At 43.9% G+C, this 26,522-nt stretch overlaps 2 protein-coding genes and 1 non-coding gene across 3 annotated transcripts in view; 1 reads left to right on the forward strand and 2 right to left on the reverse strand.

Moving 5' to 3' along the window:
- The window catches only part of BORCS5 (BLOC-1 related complex subunit 5), a 714,757-nt gene that overhangs the window by 459,390 nt on the left and 228,845 nt on the right, over positions 1–26,522 (reverse strand). The window lies entirely within an intron of this gene.
- ETV6 (ETS variant transcription factor 6) overlaps positions 1–26,522 on the reverse strand; it is a 245,923-nt gene that overhangs the window by 587 nt on the left and 218,814 nt on the right. Inside the window, 6 exon segments of the mRNA XM_049783341.1 lie at positions 9,430–9,530; positions 11,735–11,782; positions 11,784–11,828; positions 11,830–11,871; positions 17,033–17,040; positions 25,259–25,789. Coding sequence (XP_049639298.1) covers positions 9,430–9,530; positions 11,735–11,782; positions 11,784–11,828; positions 11,830–11,871; positions 17,033–17,040; positions 25,259–25,789 — 775 coding nt within the window.
- Positions 13,757–13,863, forward strand: LOC126023560 (U6 spliceosomal RNA). Its single transcript, XR_007500675.1, has one exon. It is a non-coding gene; the product is annotated as a U6 spliceosomal RNA (small nuclear RNA).

Below are 26,522 nucleotides of genomic sequence, written 5' to 3' on the forward strand. Positions count from 1 at the left end.
CTCTCAAACCAGACCCCTAAAGGAAGGCCCCATCAGTTCAAAGAGCTGAAAGCCACCAACTCAACTAGATTAGGAAAAGAGGCATAAAAAAAGGTGATATAACTACTACAAAATTTGATGCCCTGGGGCTCACTGTGCCAGCATTTATGTGGGATCAGAGGAAGGAACCCTTATTTTTAGAGTCAGATTTTCCAGGACCCAGGAGAGCTTTTCCTCCCAGGCTCAGAATCTAAGGGCTGGCATAAAAGGTTTGAATGGTACCCAGAGGGTACAACAAAAGCCAATTGAGGAGTTCTGAGAATAGGGCAGTGAGTGCTTTTATAACTGAGAAAGGCCAAACGAATCTTTTTCAGTGTTATCACTGATCCACCCAAATGCTAGCAATGTATCCCCTTCCTCTGTACCAAGTCAGAGAGCAAATCTTCTCTTCTGTGGCTTCATTTTCAAGTGATCACTGTCCCCTGTGGGAAGGTAGTTGAGGTGCAGAACAGAATCCTCACCCTCCTCTCCCCCTGTCAGGAGGGTCCTCTCTACAACTCCAAAGTGTTGTCTTTCCCTTTACAGAATTCTGCCCTGGGCAAAAGACAATTGTCCTAAACCATGTATTTCTCAGGTTGGAGAGATGACTCAGAGGAGTTGTAGGTTTGATCACATGGTCGTTTGAACAATACCAAGTGACCTCAAGCATCTATAAGAATTAGCCACCATGGGGCCGGGAAGGTGGCGCTAGAGGTAAGGTGTCTGCCTTGCAAGCACTAGCGTAGGACAGACCTTGCTTTGATCCCCGGGCGTCCCATATGGTCCCCCCAGCCAGGAGTGATTCCTGAACGTATAGCCAGGAGTAATCCCTGAGCGTCAAATGGGTGTGGCCCAAAAACAAAACAAAACAAAACAAAACGAAAAAAAAAAGAATTAGCTATCGGATATCAGTGAGGGTGGCTTCCAAACACACAAACCAACCATATGTAACACTCATTTCTCTTCCTCATTCCATGTTCAAAGTGTCTGTTGACTAATGTTCAATGTAAACCACTGTCCTTTGGCTGCCAAATGGACTCCTCTCAACACTCCAGGAAACTTTTCCAGTTCTTTACAGTGTGAACATCGGTTTAGCCAGGCTAGTCCCTTTTCATACAAAAACTGTGACTCAGTTCATGTTGCCATCTTGCAAACTCTTCTCTTTGTCCTTATTTGGAATATTCCTTTCTCTGCCTGCTGTGTCCTAATCACTCTTTGGGCTTGGCCTATCACCAAAGAACCACTAAAGAAGTCAAACTATACCGAAATCTTCCTCTGACACCACAATTCTGGAGCACTCTCACTAAATACCACTCCATTTGATGATCCATTCGGCTGTAGACCAAGAATTCCTCATTAAAAAGTTATTTTATTTTTTGGACCACATCCTGCAGTGTTCAGGGCTTGCTCCTGGTGGAGATATGGGTTGTTGGGGATCAAACACAGGTTGGCCACATGCTAGAGCAGTGTTCTCCTACCCACTGTACAACCGTCCAAAATTCCAACATTTTATGGCATGTCTGGCCTTTAACATTTGGGCCCTTAAAAAATGACAAATCACTCACACTAATAGCATTTTCCTTTCCTCTTGTGCAGTGAAAACATCAATGGCAGCTACTTCTATTTCTATTCTGCCCCTGATCTTCTTAAGCTGCATGCTTTTTAGTGTCTGTTCTGTTTGCTCCAGATAAGTGGTGGAACATGGAGGATCTTTGATGATTTCCTCTAGGCAATGATCTCCACAGATACCCTGCAGCTGACCCTCCAAATTATCCCCTTCTTCTTCCACTTTCACCCTTAAGCTTTTGTAGTCCACACCCAGTTTTTCAGTTTCCTGTTTTGAATTGTAGGTCATGCCCAGCAGGGCTCAGGGTTTACTCCTGGTGGTACCATAGTAATACTCCATTGAACACAGCGGAGTATTTATGCTTCTGCATTTGTGTTTCCATTCTCTTTGGTTAAGTACCCAGAAGTGGAATTACTGGATCATATGGTACTTTGATATTTAACCTTTTGAGGGACCTGGATATTGTTTCCCACAGTGGCAAACCATTTTATATTCACATCTGCGCACTAAATTGACCCTTTCTATACCCTCCCCTGCAATTCTCATTGCCTGTCTTTTTGACAGATGTGAGGTGCTTTGTCAATTATAGTTTTGGTATAAATTATCCTAATGATTAGCACAGTTGATATCTTTTCCTGTATCTTTTTGTGACCTGAATGTGTTTGGCAAAAATGTCTGTTTATGTCCACTGCTCGTTTTTAACCATTTTTTAAAAATATGTTTTGACTATTAGCCCCGATTAGGTATATAATTTGCAAATATCTTCTCTCATTGAATAGGCTTCCTTTTCATTTGACTGGCAGTTTCTGTTGACATGCAGATGATTTTTCATTTGATGTATTTTCAATTTTTGGTTGTTTTTGTTGGCTTGGTGTTGGAAACAAAAATTAAAAAAAATCATTATTAGGACTGATGTTAAGGAGTTCTCTAGGATTTTTAGGGTTTCATTTCGAGTTAATTTTTGCATATAGTTACTAGTCCAGTTCTCTAAACACTGAATATTGATGAAGTTCTCCTTTTCTATTTTATTTCACAGATTATCGTAATCAGTCACATAAAGTTCCCTATTCCTTCCATGATTAAGTTATTCCTTGTAAAAATTTATTCCTAAAGGATTTTTTTGTAGTACAAATGATAAATGGGATTGATTTAATTGTTCTTCTAGATTATTTAGTTAATATAATAGCTTTCTTATTCCTCTGCATTTTATTATTATTTTTCTTTAATTAAAAATGCATCACAAAAAAATGCATCACGGGGGCCGGAGAGATAGCATGGAGGTAAGGCCTTTCATACAGAAGGACGATGGTTCGAATCCTGGCATCCCATATGGTCCCCCGAGCCTGCCAGGGGCGATTTTTGAGTGTAGAGCCAGGAGTAACCCCTGAGCGCTGCCGGGTGTGACCCCCCCCAAAAAAAAGCATCACATAGTTGACATAGTTGATCATAATACACTTGTTTCCAGATAAGTGAAAGCAAAGTTATTGAAAAAAAAAAAGAGAAAAAAATAAAAGAGAAAATGTACACTAGTAGCAAGCTTAATTGTGAAAATTATTGTATCACCAATGAGTAAATCCTTGTTGTTAGCTGCTCATTCTGTTAAACTGGGCTGTTTCTTTGCATCAAGCAAATGAAGTTGTCCAGAAATTCAAAGCTACAATATTATGAATTTTAGGGGCGTATACTCAGCTACAGGTCTTCCTGGAAGAAGGCCTGCTTCCGAACATGGTAACTGTGTTTGTGGGCATGGTTACAGGTGCCAGGCTTTCTTAGAGAAAGATATGGGGGAGGGTGCCTACACTCAACCAAAAAAAAAAACTCTTAATATCAGCCCTACAAGCAGCTTATCTGAAATGTGGCATCCCCGCAGAAAATCATATAGGGTTAGTGATGAGGGAGGCCACCAGGGAAATAGTGATTCTGGGTGATGGAGGCAGCAAATGTTGCTTCAGGAGTGGGGGTGGGCTTGGTACACCCTTTCCTCCTCAGATGACCAGTTTTGTGGTGCATGTCCAGTGCAGCCATAATTTTTCATGGCTTGATTTACATCTCACTTGAGAAAAAAAATGAATCTAAGGAGCTGGCTTGGTTAGAATATGGCAATTCATTCCTCTACAATTTAGATGCCTTTTATTTCTTTGTTTTGCCAAACTGCTTTGGCTAGAGCTTCTAGTATAGTGTTTACTTATTTTCAGGTACTGTTTAAATTCAGTTTTCTAATAATTATGAATTTTTGCATATATGTTCACCAGATATGTTGGCTATAATTTTTGTCTGATTTTGGTATCAGAGTAATGCTGATCTTCTAAAATGAATTTGGAAGGAAGCATTTCCTCTTCTTCAGTATTTTGGAAGAGTTTGAGGATAGGGCTCTTTGAGTATGAGTTCTGTACATAGAAGTGATACTGTCTGGTCTTAGACTTTGGTGTGTTGGGAGGTTTCTGATTAATGACTTAATATTCTATTCATAAATGACTATCCTAGTCATAAATCAGTCTTAGGTGATTATTAATGTTTTTGCATATTTATCCATTTCTTCTGGGATATCCAACTAGTTAGTACATAATAGTTCATTATCTCTTATGAACCTATGCATTTTTCTGAAATTAATCATAACTTCTATTTCATTTCAAATTTTATTTATTTGAGCCTTCTTTTTTTAGTGAGTCTAGTTAAGTATTTGTCAACTTTATTATTTCAAAGAGCCAGCCCATGGTTTCATTTTTCTTTCCTACTATTCTTAAATTTTCTATTTCATTTATTTTTCTTCTTCCTTCTACAAACTCTGGTCTTTCTTTTTCTAGTTCCTTTACGTATAAATTTGAAATTTTTATGGCTTCTTGAGATGTTTTTCTATTACTATAAATGTCACTCAAGGTATTTTTACATTTTTTTCCTTTGTCCCAATAGCATCTTATTAAATTACAGCATTTTAAAAGGGAACAGTTCACTTTTCTGTCATAATTGATTTCTAGTTTTGTACTATTATAGTTGAACAATATATGTGACATAATTTTAACATTTAATGCTCTGAGGCCTAATAAATAATATAGCCTGGAGAATGTTCTGTGTATTATGCTATTTTTGCATGAAATGTTTGTGACTATTTGGTAAGCATCTGGCCTAATATGCTGTTTAAACTACTCTTTCCTTATTGATTATTTTTTGGTCCAGACGATCTATTCATCAACCTAAGTAGGAGAGTAACATCTCCTAATATTATATTGCTTTTAACTTTTCCCTTTAGATTTGCTAATATTTGTGTTATATAACTTGTTGGATTGATTGCTTAAGTCATTATGTAATGTTCATCCTTGGCATTTATGTCTTCTGATAGCCTTACTTCTTCTGATGTCGTATACTACAGCTCTCCCTAAGTTCTTTTGATTTCCAGCTGCATGAAGCATCTTTTTCCATCTCTTCTCAATGAGAAGTGAGTTCCTTATAGGTAATATATGGATGGCATTTAATTTTTTTTTTTTTTTTTTTTGGTTTTTGGGCCACACCTGGCGTTGCTCAGGGATGACTCCTGGCTATCCGCTCAGAAATAGCTCCTGGCAGGCACAGGGGACCATATGGGACACCGGGATTTGAACCAACCACCTTTGGTCCTGGATCGCTGCTTGCGAGGCAAACGCCGCTGTGCTATCTCTCCAGGCCCGGCATTTAATTTTTAATCCATTCAGCCACTTTGTGTCTTTTAGTTTAAGAATACAGTACTTATTTATGATCTTAAGGTGATTTAGTGTATGTAATGTGTACTTAGTACCATTTATTTATTCCTTTCTTTTCTTCTTTTCCTTCCCTGTCTTTTAATAACTTTTAATTACTGTTACGCTTTCCTTTTTTTGTTAGCATTTTTGTATTTGCAATATATTTTTGCTTTATAGTTACCATTGGGCTCACAGATAGTATCTTGTATATTCAGGGCTTCTTTTTCCTAGTTGCAACCCCATTTCTCCCAAGATATGCAATTTGGGCAGAGAAAGTGTTGCCAGAAACACCCAGGATTCATCACATGGTTTGAATTTGAACTAATTGTTGGTGTGGCACACCTTTCACTTTTGGCTATATATATATATATATATATATATATATAATATATATATATATATTTATATATATATATATTTTTTTTTTTTTTTTTTTTTTTTTGGTAGCCGCTGTGCTATCTCTCTGGGCCTGGCTATATTTTTTCACAGGTCTCTAGATACAGTTGGTTGTGACCCACAGTTTAAGAAGCTAGTATTTATACTAGCTTCTTAATTTTATATTACAATTTAAATTTTATTTATTCATTATTAAATATATATCTATTTATTTGGGCCACACCTGGTGATGCTCAGGGGTTACTCCTGGCTCTGAGCTCAGAAATCACCCCTGGCAGGCTCGGGAGACCATATGGGATGTTATCTCATAGGCTGAGTAAGTTTTCTTCTTTTATAAAAATCTCAGGGCTAGACAAACAGTATAGTGAGTAAGGCATTTGCCTTGCACATGGTCGACCCAGGTTAGATCCCTGACATTCTACATGGTCCCCCAAGCACATCTGGAGTGACTTCTGAGCACAGAGCCAGGAATAACCCCTTAGCACTGCCGGTGTGGCCTGCAAACAACCAAAAACCCCAAAACCCAAAGTCTTTTTTTGAGGCAAGGGTGTAGCAGGGCAGTGAGTGGATGAGTGGATCCTGTCGGTGGAGGGGGGCTGGGCTGCACCAAAAAGATTTCCACTAGCTTTTTCTTTTTTTTTTTTTTTTGGTTTTTGGGCCACACCCGGTGGTGCTCAGGGGTTACTCCTGGCAGGCACAGGGAACCATATGGGACACCGGGATTCGAACCAACCACCTTTGGTCCTAGATGGCTGCTTGCAAGGCAAACGCCGCTGTGCTATCTCTCCGGGCCCAGATTTCCACTATCTTACCTCAGATCACCTATTCCTTTTTCAGTTTCCTAGCCTGGATAATATTTTCACTAGTTTTTTGTGTTCTTTGGTTCTGTAATTTCTTTCTTTTCTTTTTTGGTTTTCAGGTCACACCCAACAGCACTCAGGGGTTACTCCTGGCTCTATGCTCAGAAACTGCTCCTGGCAGGTTCGGGGGACCATATGGGATGCCGGGATTCGAACCACCATCCTTCTGCATACAAGGCAAACATCCTACCTCCATGCTATCTCTCCAGCCCCTCTGCAATTTCTTATACCTCTCTCCTTGTTGAAGTTCTCACTGTGTTTATTCACTTTCTCCCAAGTTTGATGAGCATCTTTATAATCATTACTCTGACATCTTTATTGGGTGATTATCTCCAATTTTTAATTTTGTTCTTCAAGTTTATTTTCTTCTCTCAGTTGAAACACATTTCTTTGCCTCTTTATTTGCTTGCTTCTACTTCTATATTAGTGAAAACATCTCTGTCTCCCGGTCTTGATGGAATGGTCTTGTGCAGGAGATAAACATTTATTAGTAACCTTTAAATTTGCTCTCATTCTTGGTTCTTTCAAATCTTTGTGAAGAGCTCAACAGTTTCTGCTTGATAGTTCTTGGCTGCCTCAATAATTGAGGCTTATTTCTCTCACTGTTCCAGGTCCTTGGGGCCCAAAATGAATCTCAGTGGCCTCAAGCACTAAGACAGTTTCACTGTGGGGCTGTGGGAATGGAGGGCATGGCTTGGGGGCATAACAGGGCTGCAGCAGAACTGTGAGTAGCTCCCTGGGTTGGCTGAGAGATGGATATGTGTGTGTGCTTGCATGCTCATGTGTGCTTGCTGATCTTTAGGGGCATGTCCTTAAGTGTTAGAACACTAAAGGGGACTGCAAAGGTATTGGGAGCACTGGGAAATCAGAGGAGGTATTGGCACTTATCAACTTTTGTCCTTGGAAATTTCCCACAGGTTCCTTCCTAGACTTTGTACTGCGGTTTTCTGATTAGCAAACATATCTACTACACATTAATCTAGGTGCTTTTGAAAGAGCTTTTATATTAGCTTCCTGGGCCAACGAGTCTGTACTTGTGCTATTTAAGAGTAGAATCTTTTCCCCATAACCCTGCACAGGTCTCTTAGATTTGAAAGTCCTGTTTTTTGGGGGGGGGTCTTATTTTTCTGATGTAGGCGCTAAGATTAGAGGTGCCTGATCCAGGGCAGAACCTATTCCTGGTCCTCAGGCAGACACTTGGTATTAGTAACATTCCCCATGAGGTGTGTGACCAACTATGCTGAGGTGTGGGCCCAATGAGACTGTGTTACTTCTCCCCTTTTATCCTTCATAGTGAAGGGAACTTCAGCTTGTTTTCACTTCTTTTTTTTTTTTTTTTTTGTGGTTTTTGGGTCACACCCGGCAGTGCTCAGGGGTTATTCCTGGCTCCAGGCTCAGAAATTGCTCCTGGCAGGCACGGGAGGACCATATATGGGACGCCGGGATTCGAACCGATGACCTCCTGCATGAGAGGCAAACGCCTTACCTCCATGCTATCTCTCCGGCCCCTTGTTTTCACTTCTGCTCTGGAGGGGAACACAAATATTCACCACCAAGTCTCCCTTAGAGATGAGGAAATGCATTATGAGATTTCCTTGTTGTGTGAACATTATGAAGTTTGCCTCAAACTAGTCAGCTAGAGCTGACTACACGTGATGGCTTGTGTGTGTGCTTGTTCCCATAAAATATTGCTGTGCCGTGCCAGACCACTGTTGTAGATTGTTTGTGCCCATGGCAGAAGATATGGCCTGGTCTTCCCACGCTACTATCTTGAACTGCTTCTACTGTCTGTATTTTTCTGAAGTTTTTTCTGTTCCATTTGAAGATCTCCACTGTTTTGCCACAATGAAGATGACACACCTTCTCAATGTAAGACTCAGCTTCGCTGTTCTTTCCATCATTCAGTGTGATTTGTAAAGGAAGTCCACCTTTAGTCCCATTTGTAACTCCTTCCTGTCCCATCTCCTCTCTCTATCGCCACATGGTCTCACCATGTCAATGAACACCCACGTCAATGGGTAACTCCTACCTGTCCTGATGGGTCCTTTTAAATCCCTCTTTTATCTGCATCTAATCCTTCCTCCTTTATTGAATAGTGCTTGGAATCACAGCCTACAAGGTAGACTAAATCAGTGCTTTCCATCCCTTTCTACATACACCTACAGACCAACACTGTAAATCAGTGATTTAAAACCCACTAGCTTAAATGGTTAGAAAGGGCAGAATTAGCTGTGAGGAATTTCAGGTTGAGTATAGCAGCTGTCAAAGTTTCCTGATCTCAGTGCAATTGTAATAAACCACATTCTACATCCAAACTCATCTCACAAACACAGCTGTGAAATCAACATTTCATGACTCCACACTCTTATTTTCATGTGATGAAGCCTGATAGTTTCAGCTCCTCTCTTGTCCCATTCAATTCTTGTCCCCCTTCATCGAGAAAGCTTTGTGATGGGCTCATTAAATCGATTTCATGGTTCACTAAGGGGTCATGGTCTTGGCAAACACTGGTTCAGAAAGCAATTGACAGGACTGAAATTTCGTTCCAGGCTGGACTGCCAACAGGGTTCCCTCTGTTGCTCTCCTCAATCTACACCGAATGTTAGTAACAGATAAAACCAATTTTTGTATTATGCTAAAGGTAAATCAGATTGTATTGATTTAATTTCAGCTTTACTATATAAAGGGCATAAGTATGGCTTTCCCCTCTCAGGTCAAACAGCCTAGCATCTCACATCTGACCAGCAGTGATGATGGTTTGGAGAATCAGCCTGACGAAGGTAAAAGATTTCAACAGCCTCCCACTCCCTCCTTACTGGAAGAATACAATTCCCCCCCCCCCCCCCCCCCCCAAGAGCAGCGAGGAAGTGCTTACCTGAACAGCAGCCTTTGTCCGGGCTCCTTCCTGATAATGTTTAGTTTGTAGTAGTGGCGCAGGGCTCGGGACATTTTCTCATAGGTCATATTTGTTCTGTTCTGTTTGTTCAAGGAGAGAGAGAGAAAAAAAAAAAAGCACAATGACACAATGAAATGCACTGTAGCAAAGGCACAGGGGGAACTGTTCAAAGTAAGGCCCTTTTTAGTGGGGCAGGTGGTCTACAGCCTAAGAAAGTGACCTGCTCACCCCTGCCTTCCAGGCTCACTCTCTGGGCTCTCAGCTGCCAGGATTCCCCTAAAAGGGATGCACTCTTTTCCTGCAAGGTACTCTGGCACATCCCCATTTCTGCTCCCACTTGGCCCCAAGTAGTCATGACCCACCTCACTGGCAAGAAACCGGTGCTAGGGGTTGCACTAATCTTCCTCAAACATGTTTCTAGGATGTCTTCTTTTGGGGGTAGGGTGAGCACATCTGACAATGTTCAGGGCTTCCTCCTGGCTCTGTGCTCAGGCTCTGGCCCCAAATACAGCATTTTAAGGAAGGAGGTTTTTTTTGTTTTTTTTTTTTTTTAGTTTAAATTTCTCTTGTGGAAGGTAGCAAGGCCATGGCAGGTGTGGGGACAGGACCAAGTGCATGTGGGAGAAACAGAAGGAGTTTTCAGTAACTCCCATGCTGCCAGTAGGACCCAGCCCTATTTGGTGATGGCTGGTGTGTTTGTGGTCCTCAAGCACAGGGCTGAAGTGCTGGCTTATATCAGCATGCAAAGGCCAGCCCAGAGCTTGGTGGTACTTCCCTCTGTCCCCTTCTTTCTAGGTGGATCTGGTGAGGCCATCCTGGTGCTTGGTCAGTTTTGCCTGATATCTCATTGCCTAAGGGAAAGCCTGGGTCTCAGGAACTCATTTCCTCTTTAAGTAGATATGGACTTACTCAAAACCTGGGGCTAATAGAATAGAATCACTCATCTATGGGTTTTAAGAAAAATAAAAGACAATTTTTTGTAATAATTCTCAGAGGACAATAGAGATGAGAGGCTGGAAGGTCCAGTCACCCAAGAGTGGTGAATGCAATTAGAGGAAATTACTACAACTGACAACTCACATTGTGAATGAATGAGGAAAGTAGAAAGCCTGTCTCAAATACGGGGGGTGGGGGGGGGGTATAGGGAGGTGGAAGATTTGGGCATTGGTGATGGGAATGTTGCAACTGGTTAACCGAGGGATGGTGTTCTTTATATGACTAAAACCCAACTACAATCATGTTTGTAATCAAATTGTATAAATATAGAAAAAAAATCTGGTGCTAAGAACATTGAACAGGAGATATTACTTCTAGAACTCAATCATATGTGGTGTGTGTGTGGTATATTATATATATATATATACATATATAAATATATTTTTTTTTTTTTGGTTTACACCAGGCAGCACACAGGGATACTCCTGGCTCCACACTCCGAAATCGCTCCTGGCAGAGGCTCAGGGGACCATAAGGGAAGCCGGGATTCGAACCAATGACCATCTGCATGAAAGGCAAACGTACTTACCTCCATGCTATCTCTCCGGCCCCAGAACTCACTCATCTTGCTTAAAGGAAACCACACTCACTGGAGATGATTATTTTATAGATGTTCCATAGAAGTGGATTTAGGTCCTGTCTTTCTGTGACTGGTCTACTTTATTTAACTGAAACTCCTTCATGCTGGTTCATGCACATGGTGGCCTAGTAAAGACCACCCTCTTTAAAAAAAAAGGATGAATAAAATGTTTCTAGATACAAAGGTCAAATTTTCTTTATCTATTCATGATATTAAGTGGCCATGGTCACAGAGGGTGTTTTATCTACTTTTTACAGCTACCTACTTTAACAGTTTTACATGCTCAGTGTGAAAAATGGTCGGACCATCAGGCTTCTTGTACTGCTGCCTTTAAAGAGGATGTTTGAGCCAGCATGTTCTCACTCTCCAGGAGAAACCAGCTTTGACAAATGGGGTATGTGTAAGTGAGCAGATCGGAAGCTGCACTGCCCTGTGGCTCAGTCCCCATGGTCAGCAGGAGGGTCAACTGGTCACAGAGCCCTATCAGACTGGACACATTGTGCTAATTAGCCATGGTAGGAGTAACACATAGTAATACAGAGGAAGAAATTCCCTCTTTTTATAACTGTTTACTCAGTGAGGAATATAAACTCAATGGTTATAGGCAGGTATAGGAGCAAAAGACCCACAATGGCCCTCCTCCCCCCAGGACACACTTGGTGTTCAGTTCTAGTGAGTACACCAACTCAACATCTGGATGCCTTTTACTTATGGTTCCCCCCACAGTCGAGCCAGGCCGTTGGGATCCACTATCCGTATATATTTTGGATTCTTTGTCTTCCCATCGAATGAAGTTTTCGTATCCGGCTGTCAGACAGCAATTGATAGACGTAATCCAAAGCAGTCTACAGTCATAGTGAGGAAAAGGGAAGAAAATGTTGTTGGAAAAGTGTCTTGTGGTACAAGACATTTCTGACTGGTGACAGAAAAGACTCTATTCTGCATTCACTGTTCAAGTTCCTGTTTCAAAGGGAGGAGGAATGGCTCATTGAGACAGTGAGGATGTGGGGGATCCTTGATGAGCATCTGTGACATGGGCCTCCCCCCACAGAGGGGATAGGAGCTAGGGAGACACCCCCTCCATAATTCATTTTCTCCATTTGTATAACTAAGGCTTATGTCTTTGGTCAGGCAGCAGTCTTTTAACAGATGGACGCTGGCGGTGCATACTATCATTGGCTGGTTTTGTATGGTTAGGGATCACTGAAGCAAGATTTACTTCACTTGTTCATGATGTGAAAATCTGGGCCTTCTTGCTCCACAGCAGACCATGAAATGGGACATGTCTAGGAAAATGACTCTAGCCAGGAGTTAGCCTTCAGCTTAAAATGACCTGCAGGATCCCTCACTGACTAGGCTTTCCCCCTCTGTGTGTAAAATGTTGTGATGAGTTTTTAATACGGATGGTCTTTCTGGTCCTTGCTTGTGACTGTTGTACAGACTGAACCCAGGGCCCGTGGGCTCTTTTGCCAGCTATATAATGAATCCGATTGTGCAGGTGGTTCTCATAATATATGAAATTGGAACCCTGGGTTACAGCATACACTAGTTAGATTTGTCTCTTCCACCACACCTCTGTTCAATAGGAGCCAAAAGATGGGCTAGTGGGGGATGTGGAGGTGGATGTTCCAGAAGAGCAGATGAGCTAGAGCATCAGGAGTTTGCCCAGAGTGTCAGTGCCCCAGGACTGAGACAGCAAATCCAGCTCGTGCTCAGTGTGAATCAGCTTATAAGAAAAATAAAATCTTTTTGTGGGGCTTTCCCGTCTTGAAATCGCTCCTGCGCTTGGGGGGCCATTATGGGATGCTGGGGATTCAAACTGAGGTCTGACCTGGGTCAGCCGCATGCAAGGCAAATGCCCTACCACTTTGCTATCACTCCAGCCCTAGTCTTTATTTACTTTTTATTACGAGCGGGAAATAGAGAACTGACTGAACTCAGGTTGAGTGGGCCAGTGTTTGATCTACTTGTCCAATGGTAGCTACATTTAGATTTTCCATCAATTCATCTAATTGGCAATGACTGACAAAACCAAACAATAGCACATACAATGGGGACAGGTGAGGAAGGACAAAAGGGGGCTGTGGTCCTCCTCTAGGAGGCCATTAACACCCCAGAGAGGCTTGAAGACATCTTTCTACTTGTCTGGAGTGGGAATGTAATTCTCTATAGAGACAAACACAATGTCACCCAAGGTGACAATAACAAAATATGTGCTTGTTATTTGGAGTTTCTTAGAAAGAACTTTTGTCCATGTGGGGCTTGGGAGTGTAGCAAAGCCTAAGCCAGGGGTCTCACACTCAATTTACCTGGTGGCCGCAGGAGGCAAAGTTGGGGTGAGGCAGGGCCGCATAAGGGATTTCACAAAAAAAAAAGGGACAGTGGGCAGGAGCAGTGGAAATGACGTCTGTGCTAGGCGCAAAGTATTCGTGATTATTCGCTTACCGAATATTTGCAATAAAAAAATCGCATTAATAAGAAAAAAATCGCAAAAAATCGCATTAAACATTTGCATACCCCGAATGAAACTGCTCGGGGTATGCGAATGTTTAATGTGATTTTTTTCTTACTAATGCAATTTTTATTGCGATTATTCAGTAAGCGAATAATCGCGAATACTAAGATATTTGAAGGCCAGCTGCAGGCTGCGAGTTTGAGACCCCTGGCATAAGCCTTCCAAGTAAGAGGTCTTGATTTCAATCGCTGGCACCATTAAAAACAAAATGACCAGTGCTCGCTTCAGCAGCACATATACTAAAATTGGAAAGATACAGAGAAGATTAGCATGGCCCCTGTGCAAGGATGACACGCAAATTCGTGAAGCGTTCCATAAAAAATAAAATAAAATAAAAACAAATGACCATATAAAAATGGGCAAATAGACTGATCATGGCGATAAATTCAAGATTTCCTGGAAGCTAAAATTTCACACACATCTTTTCCTTTACATCCTGGTATCATAGTCCCATTCCACACAAGGAAAGGAAAGTGCTTCTCCTTTCCTGTCTCAGTCCATTTTATTTCTTTTCCTTTTCCTTTTCTTTTTCTTTTCTTTTTTTCTTTTTTTTTTTTTTTTGGCTTTTTGGGTCACACCGGCCACGTTCAGGGGTTACTTTTGGCTCTGTGCTCAGAAATCGCTCCTGGCAGGCACAGGGGATCATATGGGATGCTGGGATTCAAACCACCATCTATCCTGGATCGGCTGCTTGCAAGGCAAATGCCCTACCGCTGTGCTATCTCTTTGGCCCCACCATTTTATTTCTTTTTATTTATTATTTATTTATTTAATTTTATTTTTGGGCCACACTCAGTGACATTCAGGATTTACTCCTGGCTATGCGCTCAGAAATCGCTCCTGGCTCGGGGGACCCTTTGGGACGTCAGGGATCGAACTGCAGTCCATCCTTAGGTCAGCCTCGTGCAAGACAAATGCCCTACAGCTGCGCCACCACTTTGGCTCCTCATTCTATTTCTTATATGATTGTAAAATGTGGAACATACCATTTCCCCAAGTAAGAAGTCAGCCCTGACTGGACTATGTAGATTTTCTGAGACATCAAACTGAGACCTTTGTGTAAACTGTTTACTAAACAAGATCTAGAAAATAATCTGCTCTTGGGTTGTAAGTGAAGGGCTGACCTTTACTGCGATGGAAATGACTTTACTGTTGAGTTTTGAGAACATTTGTACCTTATAAACTTTCCATGTTCACAAATGACCTGAAACAAGCTGCTGGTTGATCATTTAAAATGACATTTAATCCTGCAGAGTCAATGCTGGCCTAATAAAAATGCACTGACACTACAGACATCTTGAATTACTCAGTCACTAGCAGAGGTAGCAACAGGAATCCTGTGGCATAAGGCAGTTGTTTCAAGCTCAGAACCTAAGTGGTTTTTATAACACTACTGATTGTTTTGTTTTTCTTTTTTTTGTGTGTGAAAAATTATGACAGATGATAAAAATAACTGTCTGCCACAGAGGAGTCCCCCCTTGTCAAGTTCAAGCCATCTGCATTATTTCTGCTTTTAACATTTACAATAACAAAAGGCAGTGACCCCTTTGTCATCTTTCAGCTTGACAAAACCAATAGATGTGGGGGCTATACAGTGGGTAGGACACTTTCGTTGCATATAGCCAACATGGGCTTGATTCCTGGCATCCTAAGTGGTCTCCTGAGCACCAGCATGGCTCAAAACAAAAACAAAGCAAAATTTAAAAAACGCAAAACCAAACTGACAGCTGTCCAAACTCACAGTATAAATCTAGTCACCAGTATAAATGCTTCATACTGTGTCATAAAAGTCAAATTATCTACCAGTTTCTCCCGTAATAAAACACTTGAATGTACATGTGAAGAACATTTTTATAACACGGAGGTAGTCATTAATTTTTAAGTGGATTTCTTTGAAAATAAAAGGCTTTCTCCTATCAAGGAAATTAGGTATTTTAAACAAATACCCATGATTTTCTTTGTCTCCTGAGAGGAAGTTCATAAATGGGGTTGGTTGGAGTGAAGTGCCATTTTCCAATTGCAGAAAACGTGTTTGCTGTCTTTCCCGCTGGGCCCAGAACCCTGGGTATCCGCAGCTAAAAGGCATTGTAAAGCCCCCCCTTCCTGTGGTTCAGGAGAAATATTTTCACTCCCACGTCTGTCTCTTACCGGAGACTCATTGTACAAACTCATTAAGCCAAGATTGTAAAAAGATGGGCCAGTCACACCATAGCAAACATGGTTTCTAATAAAAAAGACAAAAACAACAAAACTCAAAACTACAGTAACAAACTACCCCATGTGAGACAGTGAGTGGGCAAGCCAAATTACTAAAATAGAGCATGATTGAGATGATGGTCCATTTAAGTTTCAGGAAGGCTCAATTTGATCTTGTTGGATTGTCCAATGGAATCCTGAAGGTCTATAGACTAGAGTTCTGTGAATTTAAATACCATAGGCAGAAGCTGAGTGGCCTTGCTGCTTCATTTCTTTATGTGGATGACTGAATTTTAGTAAATTCGTTCTAAGGTCTCTAATAAGACTAGTGAGCAATGAGAACAATTACCAAGGTCTAGATTGGGGTCTAGATGACAGTGTCCCACTGTCCTTGGAACACACTGTGCTCAGCACACATGGGAACTGAGAAGTCACATCAGAAGATGCAGATGGATTGAGACATGGATCTTCCTCCAACAAGTGAATGTGGTAACCCATTTGGAGCTTCTCCCTGAAAAGTGCTGGGTCTATGTCTCACATTGGGGCCCTCTAGCTTTGGGACCTGGAGAAGCATAAAGATTCTCCAGCTTTGTAAAACAGTGGGCTTACAGGGAGACCCTGGAGAATTCTGGAGAATCTGCTCTTAAGGAGCCAGTGCACATACATTCCAGCAGGAACCAGCAGGAAGCAGCTGCTATGGGAAAATGCTCCACCCTGTTGTTAGGGGAATCATTTGTTAATCTTAACATGGCAGCTGGAGGGCTGGAACCTGTGAGACATTCTCTGGGGATGATGCCATCTTGGCAGTTGCCTTGCCTTGTGGCACCTATGCCACCTCTACCCTCTTAGAGCACAGTTAGAGCCCTATCCGTTGTAATCAGCCAGAGCCAGTGGCATAAGCAGCTCCCACGGTGGCTACCCCTTAGGCACTAGGCTCTGGTGAATACAGTGAGGGTTGTGACTAAATTTGGGGGCCACACAGATCTGAAACAATTGGCTAGTCCTTACATCCTCAATAGCTGGACCTCCTTGAGGAATAGACCATTGCTCTGGGGATCAAAAAGTTGAGATAAGGGGCCGGAGAGACAGCATGGAGGTAAGGCGTTTGCCTTTCATGCAAGAGGTCATCGATTCGAATCCCAGCGTCCCATATGGTCCCCCGTGCCTGCCAGGAGCAATTTCTGAGCCTGGAGCCAGGAATAACCCCTGAGCACTGCCGGATGTGACCCAAAAACCAAAAACAAAAAAAAAAAAAAAAAAAAAAAAAAAAAGTTGAGATAACCAGGGTCCAAGACATGGCAGTCTGGTTGATAACTAACCCATGGTCATGCCTTCACGACTGGAAGCAGAGGCTTTATATCAGCAATCTATAAACAAATGAGATTGAAAAACATGCTTGACGTGAAAGAAAACCCCAGAAAAATAACTTGCAGAAATTGAGACAAATGATCAACTTGATCAAGAATTCAAAAAAAGGGGCCAGAGAGATAGCATGGAGGTACTGCGTTTGCCTTGCATGCAGAAGGACGGTGGTTTGAATCCTGGCATCCCATATGGCTCCCCGAGCCTGCCAGGGGTGATTTCTGAGCATAGAGCAAGGATAACCACTGAGGGCTGCCAGGTGTGACCCCCCCCCCCAAAAAAAAAAGAATTAAAAAAATATTCAGTGGCTCACCAAATATGGGAAAAGAATGACAATATGGAGAATATCAACAAGGAGATGGACAACACAAAGTCTGTACCCAACAGACGTCACAGAACTCAAGATATCGCAACTGCATGGAGGGGTGCACCAGCTCATCTGCTCCACTAGATGAAGAGGAAGAACAGAAAAGCAGGTCCAAGTTAGGGCAAAGGAAACCAGCCAAGCAGAGCTCCAGAAAGAAGTGCAAAATGAGGAATCTATAGGCACAGCGAGGGCCTTATCAGGGAGCTAAGCGCATTAAAAGGGAAATAGGAAATCCAGAAGGAAAGGAGAGAAAAAGAGGCTTGAAAAATTATTTGAAAACAATAATGCCTCTAACTTCCCTCACCTTGGAAAAGAAGCAGGAAACAGATCCAGGAAGCAGAGTTCCTGCAGTAGGGGATGTGGCTCAGAGTGAGGTGCCTGTCTTGTATTAGATGAGGGTCTGCTCACTGGCACCACCACCACCACCACCACCACCACCACCACCACAACAACAAAATCAACCGAACAGACCCTTTCAAGACAAAATGTCAGAAGTTCACACTTGAAAACAGCCAGAGAAAGTGACCTGCTGAATTTTAGGGGTGTTTCCTCCATTTTAAAGCTCATTACCTAGAGCCAACAGTCAGTACATCCTGGTCTGGCCCCCGGTGTTTACTATGGACAGTGTGCGCACTTCATGAATGCTCAGGAGACAAAAGTCAAAAGTGCACAGTGGTGGAGAGGAAGACCACAGTAGAGAATACATATACCTGTTTGTGAGTGGGGGAGAGGGTCAGGTTAAGGCTGGTCTCTGTAGCTCACTTGAAGCCCATAGGAGCCAGGCCTGACTTGCTAGGGTAAGAGAGTGTAGCTTAGTTGAAAGGGGAAAGGTGTGCAGTGGTGGTAGTGGTTTTGGTAGTGGTGGGCGGGACTCTATTTCGCAAGACCTGGAGCTGCTCAGGGCTTACTTTTGGCTCTTTGTTCAAGGATCACACCTAGTGTGCCTGAGGGGGACCTTATGTCATGCTGGGGAGTAAACAGGAGTCAGCTGTGTGTAAGGCAAGTGCTATTTCTCTTGCCCAAAGTGTATCCTCTAGGTACTGCTGTTATTTTTCATCCCCATTCCATGTGGTTCTCTTTATTTGGCACACTGTCCTAAAACTCTTTGAGGCTGCCCTGATGTCTTAAGCAATCGGTAGTGCAGAGAAAGTATAGGGTTTTGAGAGGTCAGGCATTTGGATGATACTGTTGGTGGGGCAAACTGTCCCCTCCCTGGACCTTCAATGACTCCAAATTTGGAGTCTTCAAACTCCAGTACTGGCCACTCCAATTCTGCCACCCCAGTGCCTTGCAGAGTAGCAGCTCATAGTCCACGTATATGGCTGGATCTCTGCCTATAGCCTCGCTGGCACACACAGAGTAGCACTGCCCTCCCTCCTCATACCAGGGTGCTCTAGGCCCTCTGCTCAGAGCTGGGTTCCACTCCTGTGGATTCAGGGTCCACACCTCTCCCTGGGAGGCTGTTTCTACCAAAACATTAGGCCTTTGCAATTAGGACCCTGGGCCAAGAGCTCTAGAGAGAGCTGGTTTGGGAGGTAGCCAGGGACCTGTGGTGAAGAACACAACTGGTGGAACCACAATAACTGACCTCTTCTGGCTCATCAAGACATGGCCTAATCCTGTCCTTTCTGCCAAACAAAGCTCCTTTTAAATGATGTCTGTGTGCATGGAGGCGCAGGTGTATCCCACAGCTCCACAGAAGACTCAATGAGCAGGCCACAAAGTTCTCATGCTCTTTCTCCCTTCCAGCCTGCTCCTGAGTTCAGGTGCCCATGGGTTTTCGCTAGGGACAGCCTCAGTCGAGAGGGCAGTCAAGGAGGGGAGTATAGGGTGGCAGCATCCTGGATGCCCTGACTGCTTTTCTTTCTTTTGGCTGAAGTTCAGAATCTTCTGTGGTTGGGAGTCTGTGCCCACAGCACTCATTCCTTCAGTAAAATTTAAAAAGAAAAGTGGCTTCTTTTGTGGGGTAGAGAGCGGTTACACCTGTCAGTGCTTAAGGTTTATTCCTGCCTCTCTGTTCAGGACTAACATCAACAAAGCCTGTCTTCCTGATGAAAATCTTGCTGCTTCTGTGAAAAAGTAACCTTAAGAAATGACCAACTTTAGAGATCCCCAAGATAAAGCATATTCTGTGTGTGTGTGTGTGTGTGTGTGTGTGAGAGAGAGAGAGAGAGGGGGGGGGAAAGAGGGGAGAGAGAGAGAGAGAGAGAGAGAGAGAGAGAGAGAGAGAGAGAGAGAGAGAGAGAATTTGATGGCTGTCCTATGATTTCTAAGCTGGGAGGACCTAGCCAGCAATAGGCTCACAAACCACATGTTCATGCTTGCAATAAAAATATACTGACGTAAGTGAGATACACAAGGAAAAGAAACAAAGGGAATAAAGAAACCACCACACAATGAAAAGGTGCCCTGATGATAGGAAGAAATTATTAGCTAATCAGGTATCTAATGGGGGTTAATAATCTAGCTACAGAAAGAGCTCACGCACCTCAACAAAACTGAGCAGAAAATACTTTTCTGAAGACACAGTAAGCACCAACATGTGAAAAAATGTGTCTCAGCCTGGACTTGGATACAAGGACATTGCAAATCCCCCTGCTGAGGGAATGGGGTGGGGTGGCCTCTATTACCAAGGCCAGAAACAGTCAGTGATGGGGGACAGGCTGGACAATAGGAACCCTCACCCTGTTCAGAAAAGAGTAGATAGAGTAGCCACTCTGGAAAGCAGTGTGGCTTTCCAGGCATAAGCCCTGAGCACTGATAGGTGTGCATCACCCCACCCCATAAAAAAACAAAAACAAAAAGAAGCCACTTTTCCTTCCTTCCTTCCTTCCTTCCTTCCTTCCTTCCTTCCTTCCTTCCTTCCTTCCTTCCTTCCTTTCCTTCCTTCCTTCCTTCCTTCCTTCCTTCCTTCCTTCCTTCCTTCCCTCCCTCCCTCCCTCCCTCCCTTCCTTCCTTCCTTCCTTCTCCCCTCCCTCCCTCCCTTCCTTCCTTCCCTCCTCCCTCATTTCCCCTCTTCCTTTTGGACATACTTGGTGGCACTCAGGCTTTACTTCCAGCTCAGGATCGAACCCAGGTCAGCCATGTGCAAGGCAAATGCCCTACCCACTGTGCTATCACTCTGGCCCCAGAAGCCATCTTTTTATCTAAATAAACTTAATTTGTATTTGTACTTAAGCTGTTAATGACTTAACAGAATTTCCTCGACTATTTTAGTTATTTCACCAGGTAGAAAATAACTATATGTCAGTGGTCCAAATTTTGCCTGCTTTTTTTTCTCACGAAATAAAGCCTCCCAATTTCAGAATGATTACAAATTGAAGGAAGAAAAGAAGTGGTGAAATGTGGTGGATTTGTACTGAGTCTAGCCAGGCTAGGGCTCTTGTTTCTAATACTGTAATCTTTCTGTTCCTCCAGAGTTCTTTTTTGGGATCAACCTCTTGCCTCTCATGTTGCCATGATCCTGGTCAAAGTGCTCATCAACACTCCCTGCAAAACCAGCCCCTCCATATGGCCTTCCATGGCTCCCTGACTGGCTCTCTCAGGAGTCAGAAGACATACAGGCCAGCTTGCAAATCCTCTCAGAACCATAGTCTCCCAATCCTTCTGTCCAGAATCCAGCATGGTGTCTTCAACAAGGAATCCCTATACAGAAACCCTGGGCTGCCAAACAAATTGTATCTGCTTGGGATGGCTTGGCTTTACCGGGAAATGCACATTCAGGTCACATTCTTGTCTGTTCATTAGTGTGATGAGCAGCAGCAGCAGCTTCATTTTCATCCTTGCTGAGTTCAATTAAAAGCTGGGCCAGAGGGCCTGGAGAGATAGCATAGCAGCGTTTGCCTTGCAAGCAGCCAATCCAGGACCAAAGGTGGTTGGTTCGAATCCCGGTGTCCCATGTGGTCCCCCGTGCCTGCCAGGAGCTATTTCTGAGCAGATAGCCAGGAGTAACCCCTGAGCACCACCGGGTGTGGCTCAAACCCACTCCCCCCACCAAAAAAAAAAAAGCTGGGCCAGAGAGGAAACTCAATAGCTGAGTGTGCTTTGCCTGCAAGAGGCCAGGGTTTTATTCCAGGTACCACCAAGTTTCTATTGGTTCCCCAATCCCCACCCCCAAACAAAGAAACCAAGCATTAGAAGCTGAAGGGTGGGTCTGGGATGCCTTAGGGGATTGAAGTTCTTGCCAGGAGGCAGGAAATCTGAAGGGGTGAGGGTGAGGTATGAACTTAGCACCCGCTGGGTCCCAAGTTCAATAATATGTTCCACCTTGTACACCTCAGGCCCATTCACTTATGCTTGGGATCTGCTCCATGAATTCAGATGGGCTTGTCAAGATCTGAGTGAGGAGTCCAAAGAGCCCAAAGAGCCTAAGGAGTCAGGGACACAAGACCTGGGTCTCCAGAATCTTGGACTAACACTGTAACCAGGACTTGCTCAACAGCTGATGTCCCTAAACCTTTCTTTTCAGCCCCCCAAAAAACACACCTCTCTGCTTGCCCAGGAACTCTGGATTGAATGAAATGAGCTCAGATATCAATCTGCAGATTTTTAAAGTTTGGAATAGACCAGTAGTGTGTTCAATAATGACTTTTAGGGGATTCTAAAGCAACTAATTCAGAAATTTCCCTTGCACCCCTCCCAAGATGGATCCGGGTTTTTTTCACACATGGAATTCTGAGTCCTGTGAGCCATAGAGAAAAGCAGAGACTCCCCTTTTATGTACTTTCTTATGGAAGTGGAGGCAGCCATCCGTACAAGATCACCTTGTTAGTACAATATTCACAGGGTTCCATATGGACAGACCACATGCGCCCTTCAGAGACTGAGGCTAAGGAACACAATGATAGAAACAGCAATAGCATTAAAAAGAGACAAATACAGGCCGGAGAGATAGCATGGAGGTAGGGCATTTGCCTTGAATGCATTAGTACAGTGGTTCGAATCCCGGCATCCCATATGGTCCCCCGAGCCTGCCAGGAGTGATTTCTGAGTGTAGAGCCAGGAGTAACCCCTGAACTGCCTGCCAGGTGTGACCCAAAAACCAAAAGGAAAAAAAAAAAAACACCCGAGACAAATATGTTAAAATATATAAAACCTGTTAAATAAAGGGAAAATAATGCTGTGAGTTTTAACAATTTACACCTTGACCTACAGGCTTATCTCGGGTCCACAAGGAGATGTACTGGAGCAGAGGAAGTGGACAAATTTTGACATGGAATCCAGGGCAACAGCCAGCATCCAACGGGACCTCGAGGACTTCCCCACCCCCACCCTTGACCCAAGGTCTACTGTGCCCCAGACTCTCTGGAGCTTGGCTTCCTCTGCAGTTTCTAAATGGCTCTTCCACATAAAAGGCACCGAAGGGCAATAAGCTACCTCCAAGAATGTCCCTCTGATTACACATCACTAAAAAGAACCTGCAGTACATCCAATAAGCTGTCAGACCTTGCCAGAATCAAGACCAGAAGGGAAATGTACAGATAAGAAGGGTCTTTCCAGGAAAGCAAAGACAGGTCATTCCTATTATTCGTTATATACACACTCCAGTCTTTCTTCCATCATTTGGGACCCGCCCATGCTCTGCCCAAGCCCTTCACTTTGAAGCTCTTTGCTTCTTTATTTCTAATCTTATGATTTCTTTTATTATTATTAAAAAGTGAGATTTTTGCCCCCCCCCCCTTTCTTCTTCTTTCCTTCTAACAGAACCACATAACTTGAACCACCTTGTTCTACCTCACAAATTGGAGGAGAAATAAGGGAGGGCACCAAAACCAAACAGTCCTATGAACATCAAGTAGAAATAAAGAAAGACCAGACTTAACACCAAACCCAAAGCCAACGACAACAGAATCGAAACCCAATCTACAACAAGCTAGACACAGAGGGGTCCACTTATACTAGCTGCCTTGGGGGCAAAGGAGGGGGATATGGGATGCATGCTGGGAACAGGGTGAATGGAGGACAATATTGTTGGTGGGAATACCCCTGATTCAATGTCACTAGTACCTAAAATATTACTGCGTGGTAAAAATAAAAATTTCTCAAAAAAAAAAAAAAAAAAAAGAAAAGTACCCAGAGAGCTACAGGGGTGGGAACCTCCAAACAATTCTCACCTAGTCCTTCAGCAACCATTTCACAGTTAATCTCTTTTCACTCATGTCCCCACCCAATCCTTGCTCTCAACCTCAAGGGATCATGCTGAATAAAAACCTAGACTCTGATAATATTTTTTCCCCATAGTACTCATACCAAAGACATCCCATTTTTTGTCACTGGCATTTTTTTTTTCTTTTTCCTTTTGGTTTTTGGGCCACACCCGGCGGTGCTCAGGGGTTACTCCTGGCTGTCTGCTCAGAAATAGCTCCTGGCAGGCACAGGGGACCATATGGGACACCGGGATTCAAACCAACTGCCTTTGGTCCTGGATTGACTGATTGCAAGGCAAACACCGCTGTGCTATCTCTCCAGGCCCAGTCACTGGCATTTCTTGACTCAACATTCCTAACAACAGAATTGAGGCAACCTTGGAGTTCACTGTGGTCGAAGGAGAATTTAGGAACAAATGGTGTGAGCAAAAATGAGATCACAGGTCCAGACAAAAGGGAGTTCATGCTCTGTGGGCTCTGGGTGGCCAGAATGACTGAGTACTACTCTGTCTTGGGCTTCTGCCCCAGTTTGTGGAAGGAAAAATAGCTAAACAAGTGTGACCTCTGTGGCCTCCATCCATCCTCAGAGCAACATCCCCTTCAGCTCTGAGTCAGGGGTCTTGCAAAGCCCCAGTCAAATGCCCAGTTTCCCTGATGCTTTCCAGAAGTAATGCAGGAAGGACTCAGTAACCGCAACCAATGACGGGAGCAAGACTCCCTGTGGTCTTCCTGCCATCTGAGTGGGTTTCACATCTATCTCCCCAGCACCACCCTAGAGAAGAGTCTGTATGGGAAAGGTGCTGTGTCCCCTGCTTTCTCATGCACAGCAGGTTCAAGAAGTGAAAAAGGGGGCTGGAGAGATAGCATGGAAGTGAGGCATTTGACTTCCATGCAGAAGGTAGATGGTTCAAATCCTGACATCCCATATGGTCCCCTGAGCCTGCCAGGAGCAAATTCTGAGTGTAGAGTCAGGAGTAAGCCCTGAGTGCAGCCGGGTGTAACCCAAAAACAAAAAAAAACAACAAAAAAAAGAAGTGAAAAAGAACCTTGGTTAGTGGGCCAGCTTTGGGAAAGTGTCTCCATGTGTCAAGTGTGGGTCAAAGTATGGTAACACGACATTTCTTCCTAGTCTCCACCCATTTCAACTCTGAGGGAAGCCAACTGGGTTTGTCACCAGGGGAGCGAATCTGGGAGTGGTTTCCTTTGCACATGACCCTCAACAGTTTTCTCTTTCTTGTACCCCCATCCAAGGTGAGGGCTGCAAGGCCCAAGGATGGAATTATAGGCCTGAGTCTGTACAGACAAAGGTTCTTTCTGTTGCTGCATCTGGTCATTAATTAGCTGCTGGAAACTTCTGGCCAGGGCCATTAACATGCTCATAAACCTTTTTATTTTAAATGTTTTCGCTTAGCCCCGATTCTGATGGGGCTCTCCTTGCAGGCTGGACGGAGGACATTTGTTGCTTAACATTTCTGAGGCTCATTAACTAACTCTATCCCAGCGGCTCATTAAATGGCCCATTAGGGAGTTTGCCTCCTCCCTGCAGAAGCCCTCGCTTGCCTTGGCAGAACCTTGGAGGGCAGCTAATTGGAAAAGGTGTGAAGTTGGAGCAGGGATTGGGGGGGGGATCGGGAGCACTCACTCACCTGCTATTCTCCCAATGGGCATGGCGTGCTCCTCAGGTGGCGAGACGGAGACCATGATGTGGTTCATATAGGCCAGGTCCTCCCGGTGGGAAAGGTTGATGGGCTTGCCTTCCCTGTGCAGCCCGTCCTCGGACAGACGGGACTGTTTGAAATCCAACGAGTGCCGGGGGTTCAGGATCAAGGGGTGCATGATGGGGCTGGGCATCAGCTGGATCACGCGGGTGCTCTCCTGCCGGGGGCTGGATGGCTTCTGGTGGGACTCCGAGGACGGCGGGCAGTGATTGTTCTCCATGGGAGACACGGACAGGGGGTAGGACTCCTGGTGGTTGTTCTCCTGGTGGAGCCTCGGGCCCTGGGCCCTCTCGGCTGGGGAGAGGCGCCGGATCATGTTGTCCAGGGGGGAGCGCAGGGGCCGCTGCTCGGGGTCGGGAGAGGGCCGGTGATTGGTGACGGGCGACCGTGATCGGTGTAACAGTTCGATGGTGGGAGGGTTGTGCTGCACGTTCTCCACCGGCCGCTGGTGACAATTCTCTGTGGATCAGAAGGAGAGATAGTCACAGACCCTGAGACACTGGCAGGAGAAAACTGAGGCATGGTTTAAAGTTGAGTCTGGAGCTGGTGTGGCCAGAGCTCATGTCAGGCAAAAGCAAAGTCTCCAGTTCTATTCCAGGCACTGTACTCACCCTCAGCACTGAATAGTCAAGCCTGCATGGTTGGGGGGACGCTTATATAATTATATCAGAAGTAAATGATAGGGCCAGAGAGTAGGGTCGGCCCGTATCTTGCATGTCGGGGGATCTCCAGCAACACATATGGTTTCCTGAGTCCTATCAGGAATGATCTCTGAGTATTAGAGAGTCAGGAGTATGCTCGGAGCAGTGCCAGCAGTGGCATCAAAAACAAATAAAAGTAAATATTAAAGGTAGGAACCAAAGATGTGTGTGATGGGCTCTAAGTAGCACATTCCTGACAGGATAGAGAACATCTTTATTTTTTGGGCCATTTGCAGCCCCCTGTACAACATTTTGTGGCCCATGGCCGGCCTTCAAATATCGCAGTATTCGCGATTATTCACTTACTGAATAATCGCAATAAAAATTGCATTAGTAAGAAAAAAATCGCATTAAACATTTGCATACCCCAAGCAGTTCCGTTCGGGGTATGCAAATGTTTAATGCGATTTTTTTGCAATTTTTTTCTTACTAATGCGATTTTTTTATTGCAAATATTTGGTAAGCGAAATCCCTTATGCGGCCCTGCCTCA

The sequence above is a fragment of the Suncus etruscus genome, chromosome 11, assembly GCF_024139225.1.
Source record: "Suncus etruscus isolate mSunEtr1 chromosome 11, mSunEtr1.pri.cur, whole genome shotgun sequence".
Taxonomy (NCBI): Eukaryota; Metazoa; Chordata; class Mammalia; order Eulipotyphla; family Soricidae; genus Suncus; species Suncus etruscus.